Source organism: Scomber scombrus, chromosome 19 (genome assembly GCF_963691925.1).
Source record: "Scomber scombrus chromosome 19, fScoSco1.1, whole genome shotgun sequence".
In the NCBI taxonomy this organism is placed as follows: Eukaryota; Metazoa; Chordata; class Actinopteri; order Scombriformes; family Scombridae; genus Scomber; species Scomber scombrus.
Window position 1 is genome coordinate 6,274,828 of NC_084988.1, and position 26,047 is coordinate 6,300,874.

General features: G+C 39.3%; 1 protein-coding gene across 3 annotated transcripts in view; it reads right to left on the bottom strand.

Moving 5' to 3' along the window:
- pacs2 (phosphofurin acidic cluster sorting protein 2) overlaps positions 1-26,047 on the bottom strand; it is a 63,938-nt gene that overhangs the window by 3,004 nt on the left and 34,887 nt on the right. Inside the window, exons 2-24 of one of the 3 annotated variants that reach the window (XM_062440100.1) lie at positions 17,505-17,592; positions 16,927-17,016; positions 15,704-15,829; positions 13,717-13,879; positions 13,342-13,415; positions 13,119-13,199; positions 11,746-11,802; positions 11,342-11,496; positions 10,346-10,436; positions 9,790-9,861; positions 9,265-9,389; positions 8,829-8,961; positions 7,882-7,986; positions 7,545-7,651; positions 7,261-7,415; positions 6,975-7,085; positions 6,125-6,233; positions 5,466-5,498; positions 2,418-2,460; positions 2,233-2,275; positions 1,439-1,574; positions 782-1,002; positions 224-337 (exon numbers count right to left, since the gene is read on the bottom strand). In XM_062440100.1, the coding sequence (XP_062296084.1) occupies positions 224-337; positions 782-1,002; positions 1,439-1,574; positions 2,233-2,275; positions 2,418-2,460; positions 5,466-5,498; positions 6,125-6,233; positions 6,975-7,085; positions 7,261-7,415; positions 7,545-7,651; positions 7,882-7,986; positions 8,829-8,961; positions 9,265-9,389; positions 9,790-9,861; positions 10,346-10,436; positions 11,342-11,496; positions 11,746-11,802; positions 13,119-13,199; positions 13,342-13,415; positions 13,717-13,879; positions 15,704-15,829; positions 16,927-17,016; positions 17,505-17,592 (2,432 nt within the window). Of the gene's footprint in view, positions 1-223; positions 338-781; positions 1,003-1,438; positions 1,575-2,232; positions 2,276-2,417; positions 2,461-5,465; positions 5,499-6,124; positions 6,234-6,974; positions 7,086-7,260; positions 7,416-7,544; positions 7,652-7,881; positions 7,987-8,828; positions 8,962-9,264; positions 9,390-9,789; positions 9,862-10,345; positions 10,437-11,341; positions 11,497-11,745; positions 11,806-13,118; positions 13,200-13,341; positions 13,416-13,716; positions 13,880-15,703; positions 15,830-16,926; positions 17,017-17,504; positions 17,593-26,047 lie in introns of all 3 variants that reach the window. The other 2 variants (XM_062440098.1, XM_062440101.1) reach the window with 2 other exon arrangements.

Consider the following 26,047-nt stretch of genomic DNA (forward strand, 5'->3'; position numbering starts at 1 on the left):
TTAAATACTATTAATGCTCTAGGAGGGGATGCAACTAACTATTATTCTATATTATTTAATATTATCATCTATTGATATTGTGTATAAAACAACCATTCCTTACATCTTTTAATCATCAGGTTGAAATAATGAGAAATAACTGAAGGCTAAACTGAACACTAAAACTGCTGAGATTCCTCTGGGGGACATGCTGAGGAGGGAGGAGGTCGGTGTAGAAGATTACCTCTCAGCATGGTCTGCTGGTGCTTGGCAGTGCAGATGAGCCGGCTGATGCTCTCAATCACTTGACTCTTCGACTCCACCTCCTTGTCTTTGCTCTTTTTTGGCAGGAACATGACTGACAGAGGGGAACGACAAAGATGCAAGCTGTGAGTAAATGAGGGATTCAGAAATCTTTTAATCTCTGGTGATCAAACTGTGATGACGTTTGAAACTTTGGTGCAAAGTTTGAGATTTAACTGTATAAAAAGAGATCTGGTTATTGTCCCTACTTATGTCTTGTAATTTCCAGTGACGTGATAAAACATTTTACTCCCTGATTTCCCTTAAATTGCATACTTTTAAAAACATTTTTGTTTTATTTGCTACCAGACTTAAAAAGTGACCTGAAATATGTTGAGGGGGAGACTAAACACCATTTAATTGTACACTTAGGAGCTTTAAATACCTCAAATTAAGTTCATTTGTGCCCATTTCAGGGTGTCTGCTGAGATCAGACTCTCATTAGTTTGGTACCTCTCATATGCAGATCTACATGCATGCATCAGTCTATCTACCTCACCCTTTTTATTCTTCTCCTTGGTCACCACTGTCATGGACATGGTGGGCTGGGTGCTCGGCTCAGCGCCCCCCAGGGGCAGCCGGCTGACCTGCAGCGAGCGGAAATTGCACTTCAGAGTGTTTTTGGAGGAGGAGTCCCGCTTCTCCACGTCTTTCTTCCTGTCTATCGGAGCCACCCAGTAGTCCACCTGGAGCCCCATCAGCTCCGCCTGACCGCTAGAACTGCAAAACACAGCCAGATGTAAAAACTGTGGTATCATAATAACTTCTGGTTGCAAGTTATAGGAGAAGTTCAATATTGCTGATGTCAGTAGTAAATATGAAGGAGATAGTTAGCGTTATGCTTAGCTAAGCATAAACACAGGAAACAGGAGGAAACAGCTAGCCTGGTGTTGAACTATTTCTTTAAAGCTAAAATAAAATGCAAAATACTTTCTTACACAGTGGCCAATTTTCCATACAATGTCAAAGAATATATGAAAGCCCCTTTAATTTTCCTTTCTGGAAGAAACATGCAATATAATTACAGATTTTTAAATATATTTTTCAACTTTATATGCAAATGTTCAAATTCATGGGATGGTTATTTTTTTTGCAGAGCAACAATCTAAATGCTCCATTTTGCCGAAATGACTCCTCAGCAGGTTTCACATTGTACCTGTAAGCACAGAAGCTGGTGTTGACGGAGGGAGAGGAGGGAGGGGTGGGCGACGCCTCTTTGAGTGCTGGTGACACTTGAGGAGGAGTAGAGGAGAGCAGCGAGGAGCCCATAGGTGCTGCATCATCAGAGTCTCCTGAGAGAGGAAACAGTTCAGCTGTGAAACCAAACTGTGAGGCGTGGTGGCGGCCTGGCTAGTAAACACTTTAATGACTAAAATCTTTCATTCAGACAATATTCAAATAAAAAGGGTTAGGGTTAGGGGTTTTTTGAACCCTGTTAGTTTAACATGTTCTAATCAGCTCTCCAAAAGAACTCTAATATACACTGATATCCAAATCTGACATAAAAATATCCTTTTTTTTAGTCAGTAAATTAGAAACAAAATCTAACCATCAACCCCAGTGCTGATGTCTGGATCAAAGTTTACAAAAATGTCTTCTCAATGACATTTTGAAATGACAGAAGTCAGAAGTTAAACATGAGTCATTATGACATATTACTTCATCTTCACACTTTCAAAAAAGGTGTTTTTCTTGGATTTCTTGCATAATTGATGCAGTCCTTTTTATATTTATTAAGGCTTAGCTTAGGGATATTGAAAAAAAAAATTAAACATAACATTATTTTTGACCAAATAACTATAATTGGATTATGAGTATTGGAGAAATTTACATCCAAGAACATTACTAGAAATGAGAGCAATGCTAATATGATGATATGATTAGATAACTGTGAAATTGAAGTATCATTTAAATATCAAACATCCATATACAGTCCAAACAATGGCTTGCCTGACGTTGCAGACGTTTGCTCCACAAGTCCAACTTTCACCATCTACAGAATTGAAAGAAGAGGAGAAAAAAACTCTGATATTAGCAGCCACATCAAACCTACAGATCAAACATCAGCTGCACAAAGACAAAACTAAAGTACAGTGAACATTCAGGGCAATTCAGGAAAAGAAGATGTCATTTACCCCAATGAAAGGGATGAATTTCTGACACGAGTCCTCGTCAGGGCTGTGGAGAGGCAGCGGAGAGTGTGAAGGAGAAAAAGGAGGCAACAGAAAGATGAAAAATTTCATGATGAAAAGAATGTAATTAAAGAATCTAATTAAAAGAACTGCCAAACTATATAACTCTGAAAAACTACACATTATGCTTTAAAGAAATGGTGTCTATGGTTAGTGAGACTGAGATTTACGGTTAGTTACTTGGCCATTTCCAGTGTTTCACATCTGGAAATACTTTTTGCCTTCAGTTGCATAGAAAGTATGCAAAGTGATGACAACACAAGCAGGATCAACAGAGCATGCTGCACTTCAACCTGCACGAAAAACAGATTTTACTTCCCAACTGCAGGCCCTTTGAATGTGTAGCTGGAGAAGCAGAGAGCAAAACATGCAAGCTATCGGCCGATTGGCGGCCTCCACCAAAGCCATCCAATCACTGCAGAGACAGACCAGATCTACCGGACACGTCAGACAGGCATTCAGGAGGCAGCAAGTCCATCAGGGCAACACATAAACCCATGATTTATAAAGAAGAGGATCAGAAGGAAGAGCACCAACCTAAATCCAAAAACCTCTGCAGTTCCATGCACTACCTGTGAGCAGTAGTGCATACTGCCGCTACACTTAACAAGCCTTCTACGGTATAAACTATTTTTCCAGCAGGGACCAGAAAAATAGCCTGAATGTAGCTCTACTGCGGCTCTACGTTATGTTCTCTAAATGTAAAAGACGTTTGATGACACGAGAGGTTGTTGCTCTTGCCTTGAAGAAACCTGCCATCGCCCCCCCAGGGAAGAAACAGAGAGACTACACAATAGGGGAGAGAAAGAGAGAAGACAGTCTACAGTAGATAACAGTTTGCATATCGAAGCCACTTATGATTTTTGTTTTTATGTTGTTTTTTTCCCCAAAACAAACACATCTCTGCTGTAATCAGTTTCAGAGCAGCCAGAGAGATAAAGCCAGATGTCTGCCTGGTATGTGAGTGATTTATGTTCATCTCGCCTTGCAAGGATGGGTTATGACACACTACATGACTTCTGTTTAATATGGTTTGATCATTAAATTGGCTTAAATGTGTGATGTAATCTGTTAAAAGATGCACATGCATGTCAATCCATGTAAATGGACTGTAGGACTGTGGATATTACACATGCACGTTTTATAGAAAGGTCAACTCTAGATGTGCATTTCTGTCAAAACTAGTTTCTAGGCTGGAATAAATGTTATATTTTATTTTAAAGTTTGCATTTGTGTGCATTAAAGTACTTTTAATAATGGTTCTAACACGTCTGCATTTCCTGGTACTGCTTCCTGATGAGTTACCCCTCATAAAAAGGTTTATAAGCTTCAATTAATGGCTGTAATTTATTTAGTTCATAAATCACTTATTAATGCTTTAAAGATCATTTACCCTCCTCCAGTGTCAGGCTTTGACTTTTGAGCTCTCCACGAAGACTCTGCCAGTGGACCAAAATGGATTTATAAACATCTTATTAACAATTAAAACTGCACACTTGACGGATTCCTGTTGGTTTATAATGTTTGAAAACTACAGAGTCTCATGTTCCTCACTGTAATTGTAATAAGCCACCGGGTAATTGTTCTCAGTCACCTGCAGTATGTTAATAAATCATTAATCAAGGTTTTTATATTAATAAGTCTGCAGTCGTAAATGTTAATAAGAGTTTTATAAATGGATTTTTGTCCAGATGCACTGCAGCCTTTTTTTTAGAGTCCACTAAAAGCTAAAAAAAAAAAAGAGCTCAAAAGTTTGATGCTGCAAGAGAATTTCCCACAACCTCTCACCTTAAAAAGTTAGAAATGATCTATAAAGCATCAGTAAATTTACCATTAATAATCTTGACCCTTTATATAGGGTGACTTCTCAGAAAGTGGACCTAGCAATGAACTCTTTCCGTGTACATTTTACAGTGTATCATTAGGATAAATTATACAAACATATTAGTAATTACTATAATTTTAACAGAACTAGTAGAACTGAGAACACTGTTGACAATAGACCAGATTAAAACATAAATACAACTTAAATATCTTGATCCTGACATGAGGTTTTTGGCTGAATTACACCAATCACACTTTGGCATAAACAATACAATAAAAATCTTGATGTTACTGACATTTTTGCAGGTTTCCTGCATCTAGCTGGACAAATAACAGACAGACATGGATGGCCAGAAGCACATGGAGATCATGGGAAGGAAACAGCAGGGAGGAAGAAACTGCGGAAAAAGCTGATTGTATATTGGTCTCCTGCCACTTTATCAGCATGTTTTTTTGGCTCCAGAGTGAGATTTCTTATCAATGAGAAAAATACTTTCATAAATGTTGAATAATCTGCAACAAACAGACACAAACATTCATATATGTGTGTCAGACTTTGACATGAAGCTCTTGAATCTGTTCATGTGGAGTGTTTGGTTATTTTAAAAAAGCATGTTTGACAATTAAAGCTGCACCAGATATATTTTGCATTTTGTGTTTTTGTGACTCCGGCTGCAAAAAGACATCTGACATTAATGAGACCAGATTTAGACTTGATATACTGCTTTTTGTTGCTGTTGAGGAAACTTAAGTCTGAATATGTCACCTTTTTTTTTTAGCATGAATCAACCAAACCCAACCAGAAATTCATTAAGACAAAAAGGAAGAACCTACACTTTATAAGAGACACTCTTCTTTATTGTATATTATGTGAGTTTCTTTCTATATAAAAACCTGGTTTGGTGCAGCTTTAATTTAGCAGAAATCCTGAGGAGTGTATGTGTGCTTCTGTTGTTCGAGCTGCAGCCTCCATGTCAGAGTTAGATCGTATCTGAGAGTTTTTATGGCTCAGGCTGTTAATAGGAAAAAACCTTTTTCTGCAGCTGTTAAAGTGGCAAGCTCCAGGAAAAAAAAGGCAGAGGAGGATTGAGGGGAAATGGATCCAACACACAGGAAGCGCATGAATCACCAGGCTACGTGAGAAACAAACTCAATCGACCACAATACCTTACTGCAAAATCAAAATGAAAGCTCTTTTTCCTTCAAAGAAAGAAAAGAAAAAATACACAAAAAAAAGGAAACCATGTTATTCACACGCACACACAGAATGATGGAAAGACAAGTGAAGTGTTTAGAGGACAGACTCCCCCACGTCAGATACAGTAAAGCCACTCACACACATATAAACACATCAACTCCATAAAATTAGTGAAACTTTCACCTGAGTGTTTTTTTTCCAAAGGGGATTGAACACATGAATGGAAAACAGCATTTTATGTGCATTTTATTTAAGATAATTTCCTAGAAAATCCTAGAGATTACATTGCATTATTTCTTTCTGTGTCTTAAAATCTTCGCTTTAATTTGTAAATGAATAATGTCTTGGAAAAACACGAGAAATGTATTTTAAAATAAGAAAAATACAAATGTTACAGCATCCATAAATAGCCCCTAATCTGTCAGGTTTCCAGAGCATTTCAATCCCCTTCAGAAAAATGTGAAAAAAACGTAAAAGCTCTGCATTAGAAGCATTTGTTAGATGAACCCTTCAGGTTTAACTGAACAAAAGCTCCCTGGTAGCTCCCAAAAAACACACTTCAAGCATCAGTAATGGGTTTTCACAGGTCTGCTATTGAATGAGAGTGAAATCCTGAATAAATTTGTACCTCTTCTGTTTGTAGGTGAGCATGGCCTCTGCGATAGGAAGCTGGTGAGCTCCGTTAGCTCCCACCATGTACTGCGTTACCCTCGAAACCACGTCTGGGTTCTCCTGGACTGCAGAGGACACAATGATTACTATTCTGTAAATAACACCGCTACCCGTCAGCTAGTGAGTGTTGTGCATGAGCCCTAAACCACATCTCTAACCTGATGCTCCATATCTGACTCATTTTCCTCCCCAGATGTAAGTCTGGATGCTTTCCCACTATTTGACTTTTAATAATCAGTCTAAGAGTGTCTTGACTAAACAACACAATTCATTAACAGACATGTTTATCCTCGTCAATATGTATGTGATTATGCATCATGTTTTCCATCTCCTCTGAGTTTATGTAAACAAATATATCTGAGAAAAGCTGCTGTGACTTTTTTTGTGTGTCTTTTAATGTCAAAGTCTCTGAAGTTACCCAAGAACCAGAAGAGTAAACTTATTGTCTGGATATCTATTTCATACATCTCCAACCCATGTTTACAACACAATCAGTACAAACTACATTCACTACATCAGCCACATATGAAACCTCATGTTCATCTTTCAATTTTAAAATCTAAATTTCGTCATACTCTCAAAAAGATATTCGTCTGTATGAATTTTGACTGATGAAGGTAAGTCAGTTCGAGTGATGGACAGTGTCTGTAATTCTTAAGTTTTCTTTTCAGATCTAAGTTTTATAACTTTTTTACAGTTCAGCTTATTTTTTGATTTTCTCCAAAGACCCTTTTTTTAATAACGTCATACATAAGTGGGTGCGTTGTGGTTCAAAACAAAGCAATCAATGAGATGTAACAGCCCACCAATAACAGGAGCCTCTGGTTTGAGAAACAGGTCCCTCCAAGCAGCATCCTGGAACAAACTGTTGTATCGATAGTCAATGGTGCCCAGATATTTGGAGACGGGATGTGCACCTGGAGAAGAAATATGGGATAAGAAAGAACAAACACTCACATTAATATCACCACAAGACAGAGACTACCAACCATGAGCTTATATGATGCAGTAAATAGCTTCATGTAGCACCTTTAAAAATGAAAAAAAACCAACAAAAACAAACAGAAGAAACATAGGCTGGCTGTCACTAACCTAGAGGGATAATGAGGAACCTCATGTAGCCGAGCCAGTCAGGGGTCTTATGGGAGAGGTGGTCCACAAAAAGCCTCAGGACGGCGCTGAGATAGTGCTGCGCTCCTGCCACTGCGATCTTTATGGGAATAGGTGTCTGAGAGTTACAGTTGCAACTAGGAGAGAAAACAACAAGACACACAGTGATGAAAACTTACAGAGTTTCACATTCGGTAAAGAGGAACACATTAAGCAGCATTTATCACTGAGTATCTGATCTGGAAGCATGTGAGAGGCTGATTTACAATCTCTGTATGCGGGAGACGATGGTGTTGAACGCAGCCTGGATGTCGGCCGTGGTGCAGGTGCAGACCACCGGTAGATGATGGTTTTGCAGCATATCTGAAAGATACTGTGAGGGGAAGAAAAGAAGGAAAAGGATGAAAAGCAAAAACTCAAACTGACAACAAAACCTACTGTGCATCCGTTTAAATCATTTATTATGAATCTCATAACAATGTCAAAATGTTATTCTGTTAATTTTTTATAAGAGTTGGAGCTACCTCCTTTTTTTAAATGCTGAATTATTCATAAAGGAACGTCTCAAAGCATTCAGGCTTGTTATTGTAGTGTTGCTCTTACCTGGCCCTGCCAGTCTGACGTGTTGATGAGGATGATGCTGTCAGGGAGGTTGCTGTCAGATACCAGGATGTGGTTTAGTTGGTCATATACAGTCTTTCTTGGGATCTACGGAGGCAAAATAAGTAAGACAATAATGGATTAAGATGAGAACCATTGGGCCTAAAGTAAGATCTATTCAACCAAACATACGAGTACTTTAAGAGACTTTAAGGCATTCACTGTTCATGTTCAATTTTCTCGAGGGGTCCAGACTTGTCATACAAATCATGTAAAGAAGAGTTTGGCTTTCTTCACAGGGTAGAAACACTAATTTGACCTAAAATCTCCTAAAAGATCTTTGCTAGTATGTTTTTCATGTCTGTCTTCCATATTTGGTACACGGTATGAATAGTGGATCATGTTCTGGTGCTGGACTTTCTAAGATTACTGGTAAATACCGACACATTGGATAAGAATACTTGGCAGGGCCACAGATGCCTAGATCATATTCTGTTTAGGTTACTTCTTGGGAAATACCTGACATGCCAGCAAGACTATGCTGTTCACTCTCGGTGACCCTTTCATCATCATCATCGTTATTTACTGGGATCATTTCAGTAGCTGTGAGGGAAATTTCTGCAGGTCTTTGTCCAGTATAATCTTCTGTTGTACCTGACAGTGTAACGTCTAAAATTAGCAATTTACTACAAGTTTGTCCAGTTAAAAAAAGACTGATGAATCTGACTTCTTGCAACATTTCTATATGCAAACCTCACCGAAAAAAGTGAGGGATATTTAGGATGAGAATATGAAATTGTTGTTTAATTAGGCGCATGGCATTTTGATTTGGGTGTTTTAACAAGATTTAGATGAAACTATTGTTGAGTTAATCTTCCAGTAAATGCTAAAGAGTGATAAAATCATGTAAGCATCAGAGAAACCCTCTCAGTGCAGCTCTCTCCTCCTACCTGTAGATGGCAGCGTGTGTCCAGGGACCGCTCATTGTCCAGGCTGTTGGCCCTCTCATTCTGCGGCCTGCTGGGCTGACGTTCCTTCAGCGACGTGCTTCTGCCTCGCCTCCCTGCCAACTTTGGTTCCTGCCTGAAAAACAAGAGCAGCAGAGGAAGAGAGATAGACAATTGAAATATCAAAGGCGGAGGCGATGATGTAATGGTCACAAAATCAACAAAATCCAAACAAAAAAATGTCATAAAAGCACAGATTCGCTCCTTTTCCCCTTTAAATCACCTCATTTTAATTAAATTTTAACATTGGATTTTCCTTAGGATGTTTTCTTTGAATTTGCACTTTGAAGATTTACGTCAGCTTTAAAAATATGTGCACACCACCCTTCAGAAGTGCCTTAAGGCTTTGCTGCAATCCATCATTTTACATTCATTTTACCTATTGGATGAAATGATTAAGGACTCTGTCTTGGTCATTTTGCCACTTGGTGGCAGTCTCTCTAGAAACGTGTCCATGTTGTCCATCTCCAGCTCTGTGGTCGGAGTCACCGCCTCCGGCTGCTCCTGCGGGAAATAAAAGAAAGAGAGAAAAACAACAGCAGTTAAGAGCTGACAGATGTGTTTATAGATTTCATACTGCTCTTTTTCACAACTTTAAATTTCTTGACTGTCCCCGAGGACTCTGGTTGTTTTTCAGAAGGATTTATTTTAATTATATCAGGGTTGTAAACTTAACCTTCAGCAGCTAATATATTCCTCTTTTTTCTGTATGTGAAGTGACTATGGGACTTTAAAAATACAGAATATGAAGTCATATGTCGAGGGAACATAACAATTGTGCAAGTTCAGCTTCTTTTTAGGCCTAGAAATGCATATTTTTCCATGTTTTACTCAAAATATTGACCTGCATAATAACCCAGATACCAGTTATGGATTTCAGACAGCTTAAACAGCTCATACTCACAAAGGAGACGTTATCAGAAACATTGTCATCCTGAAACTTGGCTCCACCGCTCTTAGTTTTATCTGGGTCAATCTGGAATGAGACGGTGAGAGGAATAATAAACATTACCTGGTTTTGTTGGAAGTAAGTAGGAGAAAGAATTCTTTTATTCAACATTTCTTTACAGACTCCTGAGTCAACAGAAATCCTACAGTTTCATAAACAAACCGGTGATCTCAGTATCCTTGGTTTAAAGCTGCAGACTGATGGGAAAATCTGAGTGTGGGAAGTGATATTTTTCTATTCTGTGCTTCTATGATTCATGTCAATGTGCCCTTGAGCAAATCCACTGGAGCTTTCTGCCCCAGTGGATTTTCTCCTTGTTGGCTGTCAGTGCAGTGCTGTGGTCACACTGGTCAACCACCAGCTGTTTCACTGTGCAGTTAGAAAGCCGGTCTGTTTAAGTTAATGTAAAGGAAGTACATAGATGCAGACATTTGCTGAAATGAACTAAAGCTTGTATGTTAAAAACGTTTTGTTTTTTTAAACAACACACTGCTGGAATAACTGGTCTCACCGGGCTGGGAGGCTCCCGGTGGCTCCGGCTGCTGTGGATGCTGCCAATCTCAGTTTGAGAGCTGGAGAGGGAAAGACCCTCAAAATATGGCCTGAAACCGAACAGAACAATGCAAGTCTTCATGTGAATTCTGACTTTTATTGACTTAGATGAGGTAAGCAGGTCATTATATAACACAGTGTTGTATGAACAGTATTATTCAGTGACGTTACAATTAATGATGGTGTAGCGGCTCTCTTCTCTGCGTCTGTGGAAAATCAATGAGTTTGACACAAAATAAATCTTCACAGGCAGTAACTCCATTTCAAAGGTTTACTAAAAAAAATGAAGTTTTGTTATTTCGGCTCAAACGGAATGATTTTGAAGACCTGAAATGTTTGCTTTTTTCTCCAAACCCGTTGTTATTATGCCTTGTTGTGGATTCACATTTCTTTGGCATATATGGGCACCTGTGCTGTTGTTTTAATGCTCTCTATTGATTATATATAAGACCTTCTGTGTTGAGTGGAATGACTTAAGAGTCGATACATGTTGGTCTTCTTATTACATTTATAATAATGTTTCACCTGAAGATGCAGTGCCTTAGTTTTTTCTACGGCTATCTGTAAAATATCAAGCAAAACTGTTTTACTTTCATTTGCTCCACTTAAGTATGAGCCATCTGAACCAGGCAGAGCTTCTTCCTTCTGCTCTAAACTGTCTGCTTTTGGTTTTGGTTTTAAACGTTAAAATGAAAGTATAATATTAGCACAAAATATTCACTAAAAAAAGCTTTTAGAAAAAAAAAAATTACATCAATATTTTACATTTTACACTTATTATATACCAACCCTTTTAGTTCTGCTTTTAGCTAAGATGGCGAGTTTCTGTCATGTAATTTAATCCAGACTTTTTGTGAAGCACTTTAACTTCACTCTGATCATTATTTGGGAATATGATACACAACCCATATCACCCTTAAGGGTTTCACAAACAAACACACACACACACACTCACTTGAGTTTGGGTTTTGGTGTGCTGAGAACGCTGTCGTCATCATCCAGCTCAGGGCCGCTGTCGCTGGGGTTCTCAAACTCCACGCTGTCCAGGTCCAGATCCTCCTCCTCCACCTCAGGAGGCGGCTCCGCAGGGTCCTGCTCCGAGTCCAGCACCTTCACACACACACACACACACACACACACACACACACACACACACACACACACACACACACACACACACACACACACACACACACACACACACACACACACACACACACACACACACACACACACACACACACACACACACACACACAAGCGTCCACATTACATCTTCAGTGAGGCTCAGCAGCTCCTCAGTAGAGGCACAAATAAACCCCTACTTATTCCTAAAGTGGCATCAACAGAAACACCCACCTCATCCGAAACTCTGAAGCGCTTCAGAAGAGCCACCACTCGCTGCTTAAAGTTCTGCTGCTAAAACACAGGAGAATAAACACACAACCACAAGTCAGTTTGTAACCTATTTATGATTTACTACAGTGCTCTCCGCAATCCAATACACAGAAAAACAGCCACAGCATTTTACCGGCAGTAGATACATTTGCAGAGTTGGCTGGGTATCGATTTTTGCTCATGTGTGCTCATGTAAATCAATAATCAAGCAACATCATGCTTCATCTGCTTTCATCTCCTGCTTCAGTTCACTGAGCTGTAATATTCCGCATCACCCGTCAGCAAAAACATGTTTAAATGGTTTCATTTAAAGGACCAGTGTGAAGGATTTAGTGGCATCGAGTAATGAGGTTGCAGATTGGAACCGACTAAATATTTCCATCTCCCCTACCAAGCATGTAGGTGGCTGCAAAACTTGTGAAAAATGAGAAAGGCCCCAACTAATTAAAACATACTTAAGAATATAATATTCAATTTCTGCAAATAGATCCCCCTAGATTTGAAATACTGGTCCTTTTAGTGTATTAATGCATTAGCTACAAGATAAACTAAATAAGTTATCAACTTGTTATAACTGGTGCTTATTTTAGAAGCACATTCGATTGCAGTGCCTGAACAAATACTGCCTTCTTTACTTTAGCAAAATATTTTTTTAGCGTAGAAAACACTGTATTCTAAACCCATGTTCCACTATGTCTCAGTCTTTCTTCTCCCTTTACCTTGAAATGCATCAGGAAATCTTCAGTAGGATTAGGTAGTATTCTTTTTCCTTTTGCACTACTTGCAAAATGAATCAAACTTGTCCAACAAGTTGTCCCTGCATTTTTGAAATCCAACAAAAAATTATTTTCCGCCATCATGGATGAGTTAGATTGAGTAAGAAAATAGTGTTTCCCAAAGTTCACAAGTGACTCAAGGGAAATAAAGCTTAGTGGGAGTAAATGTAAGTTATGAACACAGGTGTGTTTCCCAGCAGATCTTCCCAAACTTAAAATACACAGTTGGGCAACAAATTAAAGGAAAAAGCTGAATAAATGAGGAGAGAAAGATAACAAATCCAGAAGGCTCCCAGAGGGGTTTGATGAGTGTGGCCTTCATATTCACCTGATCTCAACATAACTGAGTAACTACAGTACAGGTGATTTTTGAGTTAAAGCACTTTATACAACAAATCAAAACAGCAAATGAAGGAATATCTTTGTGTTTGTTCCTCCAGTAGAGTTCACAGACTTTGTGAATCTGTGCCAAAGTGTGCAGAAGCTGCTCTCAGAAACTTCATGTTGTATGTATTGTTTCTACTGTTTGTTGATCGTATGAACGCAACAGTCTCTTACTCTGGTGATGGAGGCGGTCCTGACAATCGACCTCCTCTGCTTCTTTGGCTTTCGCACATCGTACTCGTCATCCTCGAGATCCTGAAAACAAGAAGAAATAAAGGGCAAAACATTATTTAAAAAGTCACCTCTTCTGGTGTTATCTGTACGCTTTGAGAAAACAATGCAGGGCAATTGAGGAGTATCGATTTGCTTTGCCTTAATGATTTCCTGGCCGACTCACCTGTCCCTGCACGGCATCATCGCTGGCCTCCTGTTCTGAGGAGAAGCTCTCGTACTCTTCCTCTGAGTAGTTATCTAAAGCAGAACACAAGCAGGGAAATTAAAGGCTGGAGACGGCAGAAGACACTTCATACATATTTCAACGACCCTTTTAAATTTGACATGCAGCCAGGTTCTAAATATACATGATGTACAGTACTCACAGAGCTGGATACTACCTGAATTTTACCACTTTGCATGATTAAAGAGATTAGAAAAACAGCCTGAACTCTGTGATCCCTGCTCTGTTTTGCCCATCTTACATATTAGGTGATTATGATGGCAGCATGCTGTTTTTAACCTCAGAGCACCAGTGTTAATGAGAAGCAAAATGTACCGGAGCATTTGATCTTCTGCCCCCCCTGCAGGGCTGCCTCCTCGTGGTCTATTGGCTGACTGGACAGGGAAAAGATCCAGATCTCTGCCACTTTGCCCAGCATGTCTTTCTGGTTGCCGCAGAGAGGCAGAACCTGGCCTCCCTCCGTCGGGTGCTGCATCACCTGAGGAAAGAGAGCAGGAGCAGAAGACTGCGGATGAATGGAAGAAGTGGTGTGAAAGAATGAATTCAGTCAAGTTGCCATTTGTGTAGACTGTCACGTTGGCGAGAGACAGAGAAGTTTATTGTTTTTGTGATATCATTGTAACAAATATTCAGGTCAAAGGCAAAATCTAGTTTTAACCATGAATTACACTGTTTCTCCTCTAAACACTGACACAAAGATGTGATCTGGGGGCAAATCTGTAGCCAGATAAACACCAGAAGTCTTCTGCCAACTTGTTCATGTGCACAAGAAAAGGTGCAACACAACATATTAAAGTCTCAGTACCACTTATCAAATGGTCTTAGTGTTATTGTCCTTTATAGATGAGACTAAAATTATAATTCACTGTATCAGTTCTTCTGATTCTTCATATCTTAAATTGTCCAATACAAGAAATACATTTCAACAAACCTGATGCTGCTTTTAAGACATATTTTAAAGATATTTCTGAATTGCTCATCTTGCCAACCCTTGTTTGTCACTGACCCATAAGTTTTTACTTCCCAACTTCTCCTGCACAAGTGTTGGCTCACTTTGAGTTCATGTATAACTGAGTATATGTAGGTAAAGGTGTGTTTTTATAATATGTGGATGTGTTAATGTTGCTTACATTATACAATCCAAACTTCACATATTTCCTGCCTTACTCCTCCTATTATTCCTTCCTCCTCTGTTCAGCTGCTCAGTGTTTTTCCTGCTTTTCTTCTGTTCTGATTTGACATTCTGTTTGCTTTACTGTTGTTGTAATCGCTAATCTAACATCTGGCACAGGGAAAACAGTCGAAAATTAGTCTTTTGGCAAACACTGGCATATTTACAAGAATGCTGATTAATGTGGGTTTTTGTGGTAAAAGTGACTAAGGAAAAGGGGAAAAAGAAAAGGTGCTGCCAAGGTTCCTGCTGTTGACTAAAAAGCTCCACTGAAGCCTTTTAGCGCTCAGCGTGCCCAAAAGCACATTAGTAGAAGTCACTGTGTTGGAGGAGTTACTTTTCCCTGGATTTAATCTACCAGTCACTTCAGAGATTCAAGCAAATCCAATAATAAACCCAAGTCACTTCAGGATAGCGCTGCCCTATATCTGAACTGTGCCTTTGGAGTCCTGTGAGACCACGTCGGCCTTCAGTATCTAGAGTAGTACGTTCTGTCAAAGATCTTTTGTATCCTTCAGCTGGAAGGCCGAGAACCATTTCTTTCTTGTGGTTAAGTACAACTCTGCGTTTCTGCTTTTTTGTTCCTCCTAGGTGAGGAAATATGTTTTTTTTTCTTCTCTCAGCTGCTGAGTTGTGACCTTAATAAGCTCCGTTGAGCTTTGTCAGCCATATGTGAACTCCTTTGGGCGGAAAATTATTCATCTGAATCCAGCTGCTTATTTATGTATTCTAGTTTTTCTTAAAACATGAAAACAATCTGTGTGTGTGATAACATTTGTTTTGGGTTTCTTTTCTTTTTTTTAAACAAACTTTACCCCTTTAGGGATAATTGGAACAAAACAGATTTGTAATGAGGAAAGGGTGTTTCAAAGATAACAGTATTATTTTCAGACTAACTAGAAAGAAGAGGAAGAACCACAAAACCTCAGGTGAGGACGAGGAGGGCAAAGCTTTCTAGTAAATGTCAATCTGCATCATCCAAGATTTTATCTTTATCTTTTCACACCGGTCCTGACGCTAACAGCCTGTTAGAGCTGATGCACGTGTCTGTCCCCACCTGCCCTGACCCTTGTTATCTTCTACAAACTTCTAACACAAACTGCTTTTCCCAGTGGACAACATGCAGCGTACCTCAGTCATATCAATAGAGCCCACTGCAAGAGTTTTGTAGCCCAAGATAGTTCGGTTCTTGTATCTCTTCCGCCTTTGGAGCATAATCTGCAGCTTGTTTCCTTCTCGTTTTAAGAAGTGCGGGTACTGATGAAGGGGGAAAAAGAGAAGAAAGCACAAATAACTCACTCAGAACTTCACCTGTAGCTTTAAGGATAATGTTTGAGATGCTCTGTATTTTCATTTTTGCAACAAATCCCACATAAAGACAAAAACCAACAATGCATGACGCCTACTAACAAGTGTTGCCTGTGTATCTAAAGCCACTTTATTCCTGTGTTCAGCAGAGCTTCACTATCCTGAAACATGTCATTGAGCCACACTGTTGCTTTGACCGAACATGTCTTTTTATTAAGACGGACATGAGTCAATCCCACTTCCTCCATCTTGCTGCCAGAACCTAAAAGTTGCCCAACACTATTTACTCTTGTTTGGGTAATAGTTGCTGTAGAAAAGCATGAAATCCTCACATATGAGAAGCAGGAATCAGCAAATCAACTGTTTTTTTAATAATCAAAACATTTAATCAAACAGATAAATATTTTTTAAGGAAAAATGCCCAAACTTTGCTGATTCCAGCTTCTCAAATGTAAGCGTTTGATGCTTTTACTCTGTCATGCATCATAGTAAACTGAATATCTTCTGCTTTTGGACTGTTGGTTGGATAAAACAAGACATTTAAAGACATCACCTCAGACTCTTAGAAATCAGCATTTTGTTTATTTTTGGACATTTGAGAGACAAAACAATTAAGTGGCAGATCAGTCAATAATGAATATACTCATTAGTTGCAGCCCTAGTGTAAAGGCCTGGAAAATGTCGAAAGTATTGAAAGAAAGACTAACACAAAGCTGGGTTTTGTGTTTTCATGGGATTTGTTGGCAATAAGAAGCATACAGACAATTGCAGGCTTATGAAGGATCATAATTCAGCTGTTCTTTGTGCAAACATAAAAAGAGGCATCTCAGTATTTCATACATTCAGACATGAGAGCTTCATGTTGTATTAATATCCACTATGCTGTAAGGTTTCACAGTTGTCATGGCAACAACTTAATGAAACTCTTCCCACATGTACTTAACCCTGTGATATTCACCTTTTAATAAAAACATATAAATAGTTTCTTTGGAAATTCAAAATGCTCGTTATTTATCAAGCAGCTGCCTGGTGATTATTTTTCTTACCTGCAGTGAGAAGGTGAGAGCCAGATCAGTCTCCACGGACCCACTGGGTGGCAGCACTATCTCATGGGACCTCAAAATCCGTTTGGAGCCCTGTGGAAATCAGTTGGTGTTAAATTTAAGGGCGCTTCCCCTGGAAGGTAATCTACATTTCTGCAGCTTTTCTTCACTCTGCATTCAGCAGGATTTAACACATTTTAAACACCATACAAGTGTTTTTGTATCGTGTTTATCCCATTTTCTACACACCATGCATACTTTAAAGCACTAAACTAAGCTGAACGTTTTTCTTGTGCAGGTTTGAATGCATTTTTTCTATAATTTTATAGAGGTTTAATGGATGCATGATGACATAAGTCTGTGCAAGCTGATATGCACACTGTATGACATGAATCTTTAAAGTGCAATAAAGTGTGCTTAAGAAAATGGAAAGAACAGTAATATGGGTTGGAAAATGTTCAGAATATAAACCAGTATGATTCTTTTTTTGCAGGAAATAAGACATAAAAGATGTGGACTGGATTTGTTTATGGTTTGTTTGTGTACGTAGCAGTTGTGTTGTGTCTATTTATGCAGCATACCTGGATTTTAACTGCGATGACTACGGAGATCAGCTCTTTATCAAGTTCTCTCATCACCACCAGCTTCTTCAATGTCAAGCTGCACAATCTGAAGAAAGACAAGAGAAAGAGAGAGAGATGGAGAACGAATGAGAACAAGAATGTTTGGTTTAGCACCGCTGGCGTGTGTTTCTAGCAAGCACAAACAGATGAGTCATTCAACAGGCCGAGCCGTGTACTTATAAAACAGATGCAAGTAAACAGCTAAGCAGTTTACAAGTAAGCAAAACACAAACAATATGTCATGAAACACACCAGCGCTGTCATCCTCAGGGAATCGTCTGTGTTCGTCGATGCTGGTGTGATATTTCCGTGATTACATTTTTACACCTTTTGTGTTCATTTGATTCTTTTATGCTGAGCAGTTTACAATGTGTATGCAAGCAGAGGGCAGTGTTTTATCAAAGCATATTTTACTAGAACCTGACAGTCTGCTTGGCTGATATCAATGGAGGATTTTATCTTATTAAACATCTATTGGTACCGACTAATAGATAAAAATCAAACTGTAAAATCTCCAGCTTGGTCACCAGTAATAAAGTAATAATAACATTTAACTTAAATTAGATTATTTTATAACTTGTTACCAAGATAGGTAGCGAGCTGGACATTTTACAGTAAGGGATTCATTTCCAAATCGTTTCTTCATGTCATGTGTTATGTTAAACCTGCAATAACTGACTTTTTTGGTCACTTGAAGGCAGCAGAACAAGCTATTAACACAGTTGTTACTTTTTTAGCAAACAGTTTCTTATTTACACATGCAGCAGTTACAGAGCAACATTACCCTTCTTTTAGAGTCATGTTTCTGTCCATGTGGTGGATGTAAGTCCAATATTCACTGTCTTTTAGCTCTAATTGGTCTCCTCCAACTCCTGAGGGAAATATCTGGCTTTAGCTGCTAAATGCTCCACTGTGTTCACCAGCTAGTTGCTAAATGTGTCTGTTTGCTGTTTGGTGCTGAGAAGGTAGTGTACAGCTGGGTTTTTAGAGCTTTTTTTGTGCAGAAAACAGCATCCTGAACAGTAAAGTTACAAACAATGGGCTGAAATAGAGCTGAGCGTTCATCACTACAAGCAACATCTCTGAATTAATACAAAAAATATTAATTAGAGCAGCTTTAAATGACCAAAAGTGGCCAATATATCATCACCTTTACAGTTTCTCAGATATGAATATTGGTATCAGTCAGGCTACAAATTTTGCCAGAGAAACTTTATCAAACCTTTGTGACCTTTCAGTTATGAAGCAGCCAGCGGCCACCTCGCTGCTGCTGCTGCCACAACCTTATCAATAAAAAGTTTTCTCTTCAGTGAAATCTAAAAAGCTGCTCACCGGAGTGAAGAATTGGCTCCAGATCACAGAAACTTTTCTTAAGATTCCTAAACTTGTAAGTCTAACTTAATGTGAGCCGAGGGTGTCGCGGCAGGCTGAGCTAAATCCTCTTTGGCTTGCCATCACTTTGTCTGTGTTGTCCAGCAGACTGAAAAGTGAAGGGGATGGTGGCAGGGGGGTGGCAGCATTGTTGGGGGGGTTGAGGGGGGCTTTAACAAGCCTGTCACGATTTTTGAGACACTTCCTCACTGAAGTTTTTTTTTATTTTTTTTTTTAAAGGGAGCTTTTCTTTTCAGGCACTCTTTGGTTCCTTTGACTAAATCATTCAGAAGAGCTGCTCAGAACAGGCTGGCTACTCACAATCTGGAGACCGGCCATTTATCATCCTGCTCTCCTTTTTGCAGCAAAATTAAACAGCGTTAACAGGGTTGTTGGCTAAGAATGACATCACTCCCAAATTATTTTTGGCGCATAACAACACGGCATTGAATGAGGTTCAGCAGCAGGAATGGCCGTTCAACAATAGTGAAGGTTTATTGTCACACAGCGTAAAAGATGTGGGTCAAAACCTCCATGAGTGACAGAGGAGAGAGAGAAAAGGGGTGCAGGATTCAGAGGAGAAAGCCACCAATATCCGTATCCACTGTCATTCAGAGTAAAGACTGAGCAGTTGACCTTGGGTGTAATCTAACTCCTCTCCATATCTTCTATATTGAGAGCAGGAAGTGAAACAAAGAGATGAGGCGACAAACAAAAGAAAAAAGCAGTGGAGTGCTTTTTAAAACCACACGGTTTGCTGAGTGACATAACTATAACGTTGTGTCTGTGCAGCAGAGGGCTATCAATCAGCCACGAGAGAAAAGAAAACATTGGGACGGAGGCAGAAGAGGCGATGACAATGGCAGGTTTGAAGAAGGCCCGAGCAGGCTTGAATGAAGACCTTTCAGCCGAGACACGGCCCAAGAAATCCCAGGCACAATGGACACAAGCCAATGAAGGCCCGCATTGTCTTCAGCTTGCTCTCAAACAGACAATACCCAGCATTCTTGTACTCCTGTTTTATATTCTACCCTGTTTTCTTCGGTTCCAAGCCCACAACACCATCTATTTCAGTTATGCTAGGTGGTTGTTGGTTTGCGTAGGCAGATAGAGTCGAATGATATCTGCCTTCCAGATTGCTTGGCTAAAAGTCACATCTGGCTTTTGTTTTTTTTAGATGTGACCTTTTGTTTTTTTGCTTTTTTTTTTATCCCTTGCAGTGGGGTTTATCTCAGAGTGTGTACACTGAAATGCTATTTTTAATGAAACACCACTTAATTTGTAAGAGGATCTGTGTTGACCCATTTCTCTTTAGTTGGTGGCCTAAAATCCTGATATGCAGACATGAACATAACGCAAACGCAGGGGCAAATTGTTGACATTTATTCACCAAAAGTTGTTCAGTTTCACAAAATATTTGTGTGGTTTCCAGACCTCCACACCCACTTCTACTGGAAAAAGGCTTTTCAGAGATTATTAACATACCAGTTGCATTATTCATGAACAACAGCGCTGATGAGGTGCCTCGTCCTCCCACGATGCACTATATATTTAAGACCCCCTTTACAACTGTTATCTTGAGTGTCAAGTACCCCCAATAAACTCCCATATGCAATTATATTAACGCAATTTTGGGGCAAATCAGACTCCAGTCCAGTGGGTGATGGTAATGCATCTGAAACTTTAGTAGCTATCAAAAACAAGCAAAATTCATACTCAAAATTCCCTCACTAACTTTTACTGGAGCTTTCAGCCACATCTCATGGTCCTTTTTCTAATGATCTTCAAGCTCACTTCATTACAATTTACCAAATCCAATCCCGGAAGAGTTTGAGATCAATCAATCAATCAATCAATCAATCAATCAATCAATCAATCAATCTTTATTTGTATAGCGTAAATATATAGATGTGTTTGAAAGCTTGGTAAAAGCTAGTAAGTGTCAGATTAGTTTTCAAGAATGGATTATTTCTCTCACCAGAGGAAAACTGGACCATGACCAGCAACATAAAGGTTTTAATGAATGCTACAACCTCTCGTTACACCTTCTGAATTACTGTAAGTCTTGACATCTCCAAGGCTGCCCTCAGATTATCTGTTCAGCTTGAAGAGACAGATACATTTACACCTTTTCATTATCTGGTGAGAGTGCATCTCCAAACTGTCCACATTTGGTTGCATTTGCTTTTTTTGACAGCTGATAGTTTTCCAATCTGCTCAAAACTGATGAAGTGGAAGTGGCCAAATCTGAATGTTGTATAAAAGACAGCAGTGTACAAACACGATACAAACCCTGACTTAAAAAGTTAGATAATACACGTCAGTAGTTTGTCCAGTTGCAACATCACAGTGAGGATCAGAACAGAACAGTTTGTCTGAATGATGCAATTGTATCATATAAAAGTGGTGAAGTAGTGATTTAACAACACTTACATAACATCTCTAAATGCTAAATCCACATGACTAGACAGTTTTTTTTAATCACCTTTAATAATTTGTTTACTATTTAACACATTGGACGACAGAAAACAAAAAAGTAGTTTGGACCCCTTTTCTTTTGCCCTGTCTGATACACGAAGAACAATGTATCAGAACAATGCATCCATGTCCTGATGTTTCACTCAACAGCTGCTGCCTTTCTCATTCTGAACTGAAGTTGAGGACACACTTACTGCCACCAGCTAATGCATGTGTAAGCTTCTGTCTGTGTGCTCGTGGACACACACATCACACGCTCACTCACACACAGCTGCTGCAGAAAAGAAATCTGCTCCCTGTACTGTTGTGTCCGCTCGCTGCAGCCCCAGAGGGACTCACTGGTTGCAACACACGGCCTGCCGCCTGTAGCCTTGTCCTGCCAGATCCTGATTCAGTGGCCAGCTCAGCACAGATGCTCTGGCAAAGGCCGAAGAGGAGGACCGGCAGGCCCACTATGGTGCTTTGGGAGCACAATCACACTCACTTCATCAGCCAAGAACAACAAACCAACAGGAATCTGTTAAGGTGTCGGTGACGCAGAGACGTGTCAACACCTCGCTGAATGTAAACACATAATACAGGCACAACAGGACCTGAGGGGTGGCGACATAACCGATCAGCACCACCACAACCAAAATATGTTACAGTAATCAGTGTTTCATACGTAAATCATTAATCTCACATTTACCTTTTGTTCACCAAACCCAAACTTGTTGTTAAGGAAGAATAATATCTAAAAACAGTGGTGGTTTGCATAGTAGTGATGGCCATGCTTCCATGTATACAACATCACAATACATGCTGATGTAATGTTTACCATGTTCACCATTTTCTATGTTTAGCGAACTAACATTTGCTAACATTGCACTAAACAAAGTACAGCTGAGGCTGATGGGAATCTAGGTTGATTTGCTGGTATTTTGTGGTAGACCAAATTATTGGACAATTATTGAAATGTTTGGCGGGAGATCATCAAAGTTAATTCTGCAGAGGACATGAAAGCCTGCGCTAGATTTCATGGCAATCCATCTAATATTTGTGTAAACATTTCACTCTGAATCAAAGATGTCAACCAAAATAGATCAAAGTCATTGAGATACATCATCTGGGAGGCATGAGTGTCTGTAACACATTTTCTGCTAAGCATCTACTAAATACTGAAATGTGGAACTGGAGAAATGAGAACATTGACATGTTGCTGCTGTCAGTACCAATTTTCATTACAATTCATTTTGTATTTGTCCAGATATTTCTATGTGGACCAGATGTTTTCAAACTATGAGGCCTGACTCTCCAGTGGTGCATTGCAGAGTTGGAGGGGGGATGTGAAGGGAGAGACATCACGCAAAATCAAGTTGATTTGATTTTGTCTTTGGGGATCCACAGTGTCAGACTTTGAAAACCCATGGTGTGAACCAAAGGGGGGGGGGGGGGGGGCAGTCGACAGATAGACTGACCAGTTAAAAGATGAACCACTTTAAATACCAATAGATAAACTTGACTGCATGTGTGCATTTAAGTATTTTGTCCATTTACCCTCTACAGCGACGAGATATGAGAGTGAGTAAAGATCAGGAGACACATAGAGGGTCAACATCTAGACATCCTGGACAAGGTTCAATCCCAGACCAGTCCAGGTAAGTTATAGACAGACCAGGTTGATGAACAGCTGTTCTGAAAACAAAAGTGACTACTAATTGGCTCGCCTCAGGCAAGATAAACAGACTCTGCGTGACTGGATCTTCGTCTCTTGTTTTGTTACAGGCCAGCAGCTACACAATTTTAAAGAAACAGTTCAAGATCAGGCTGAAAATAAATGAAGATGAAGAGACGACGAGTCTTGACACGCCAATTACTTCAGGGACACAGACCTAACAGTACGTTATATATCAAGACCAACAACACCTCAAAACTATTGGATTTAAAGGCAAGAAAGTTTTACTGCAAAAAAAAACTATTTTACATAAACACAGACCACTTATATCTTAACATTGATCAAAATGTAAAGTACTGTGGACAATTTGTTAAAAATATTAAATTTAAACACCTATTTAATATATAAATCCAATGATAACGATTTAAATAATTACTTCTAAAATCACTGAGAACAATGTTTAATGAGAAATTGTTTTGAATTAGTTAAAATCAAGATGAAAATCAAATAGTTGATCAAAAGAACACTTCTCTGCTACTAGAGTTGAGAGTTTAAATAAAGACATGATTTTGTTGTTAAAGTTTCAAACTATACTCAGCTCTTAACATGCAGACCAAGACAGTGGTGCTGTACAAGACAAGACAGAAGAGGAAGGGAGATGTAGGCTGTGTGAAGGCTGCAGGGAAATAAACATCCAAGGTGTAATTTCAACTCCTGGATTTACTCCTGCTGTTAATAGCGAGATTCAGGCAACCGGACACTGTGATCCCCCCCCCCACCCCCACCCGCTGCACTGGTCAGGCTGCATTGATAATGAGATTTCTATACTTCACACTGCTACTTCCTGCTCTTCAGCCCTGGAGCTCACACTCACACAGAGGCACTTAAAATAAATGCTCGAACATAACGTAAGAATTGAGCTAATAGTGTATCATGTATCATGAGACGAGCCATCACAGGGCTTCCATTTGATTCTCTACTGGACGATGGGTATTTCCACCCTCAGACAGACAGAGCAGTGCATTAATTGTATGTAAGTGAATCCTAGTTGTGCATCTGGAGTGAAAGAGTCAAATAAAATTAAAACACACCGAAAAGCATGATGATTAAAGGGAACATATTATGCTTTTTGTGATTTTCTTCTATTTATGATGTCGGATATCTACTGTATGTTAAACATGGTCAAATTTCCAAAACTTGAGGTTAATTTATATCTAGTAATACTACATGCAAATCAAAAGCCCAGGCTTCAAACTGCTCCAAACACTTTGTAACGTTTTTTATCTACCTATAAATAGCTGTCCGTTCTGTTATCTTGGTTGCTGAGGTTGTTTCTATAGTTTTGCATGTCCACTCTCATATTTCAGATCAGATCTTGGCTGGAATATGTGTGGATCTATCCGAGAAGTTAACATTTTGAGTAAATAACAAGAAAAAGTAGTGAAATCCTGCTACTAATAGTTTGTTTAATGGTTTGTTGACGTAGTATCCGCAGCCGATGGAAATCTCCCGAGGAGCAGCTTCCAGGAGGCGACCAATCAGAAGAGGGAGGGGTGCCTTAAAGAGATAGGAGCTAAAACGACCTGTTACAGACAGAGGCTGAACTGAGGGGCTACATAAAGTAAGTTTTTTGTACAGTTAATCATGCATAGATAATCCATTAAAACAAAAAATATACTCCTGGAAATGTGCATGTTATGTCCCCTTTAAGCTATAGGCAAAAAGTAAGAAAACACAAACGAGGCTGCTTTTCGAACTGATGAAGCTTTTACCCAACAGTAGCAGCACTGTATGTAGTTTATGTACAGATTGAGCCTGAAGCTTAGACTGCAGGGCAAAGGATAAACTGGAGGATTTACCATTTGATATCCCTGCATTCATTTTGATTACATGTCACAGCCAAGCTCGGAGAGAGTTCAAAGATGTTATTTTAAATTACAGCTTCAGTCTCTCCAGCGTACTGTAACTGGATTGTGTGATAGTCGGTGCTGTTTAATGTAAAATGTATAGTAAAAACGAGAGTAAATTACAGTTGTGAATAGCGAAGCGTTCAATCTCATCATGAGACCTGAAACACGATCATTCTTTTTGAGAAGAAAAAAACCCCTTTCAATCTATGACAGAAAATCCAATTTCTGAATCTGCTGAATTGAATCTGGATTTAGGCCAACTCTGCAATGTTCAATAACACTTCAGGGCTGAGCAAAAAGAAGAAAATCCTTTCAGTGCATCTCAAAGATACACAGGAGACCTAACTCTCTTGACCTCCAGCACTCCCACTTCTTGTACAAACCTCAGTCTGGCTGAGCTGGCACAGATCACTGCATCAAATTATACTATACCACCAGCTTTCTGCAAGTTCAATGGGATTTTTCTGTCCTAGAACTGAAATCTGATCTGAATTTCTCAATATTTATCATGTCCAATGTTTGCACTGTCTGGTATTAGTTGTTCAGATTACACAGATTTGGATATCCATGTTAGCGTAGGGTTTGTCTTTTCCTTTTTCAAATGTCAGTGGTTTGGTGACTGCGTAGAAAAAACTACTAATGTCAGCACTCACTGCTCATTCCTAGATTTCACGCTGCCAATGGTATGGCTTCTGTCCATGTTTGGGATTGTTTTCATGCTAAAAAAATAATTTCACCACAGCTGTAAACCAGAGGGTTGACAAAACAATGCTTCTTTATGGTCAATGTGTAGTTGCATTTAAACAAAACAACTTAGAAACCGGTCCAGCAGTGATTAATAACCGTCACAAAAATTTGGCATTTGGTCAAAGCTAAACCCCTTTTCATGCTAAATATTAGAATTATCATGCTATCTACACACAACTTAATATGCTATGCTGCTAAATGTTACATGATAAATGTCAGCATATTTAAATATGGTAATGGTGGCATGTTTGCAAGTAAGTTAAAATGCTCAACTAGGCAGCAAAGACTGTCCCAGCACCTTGTAAAACTTGACACCTTTAACTGTTTCTGTTTGCGTACAG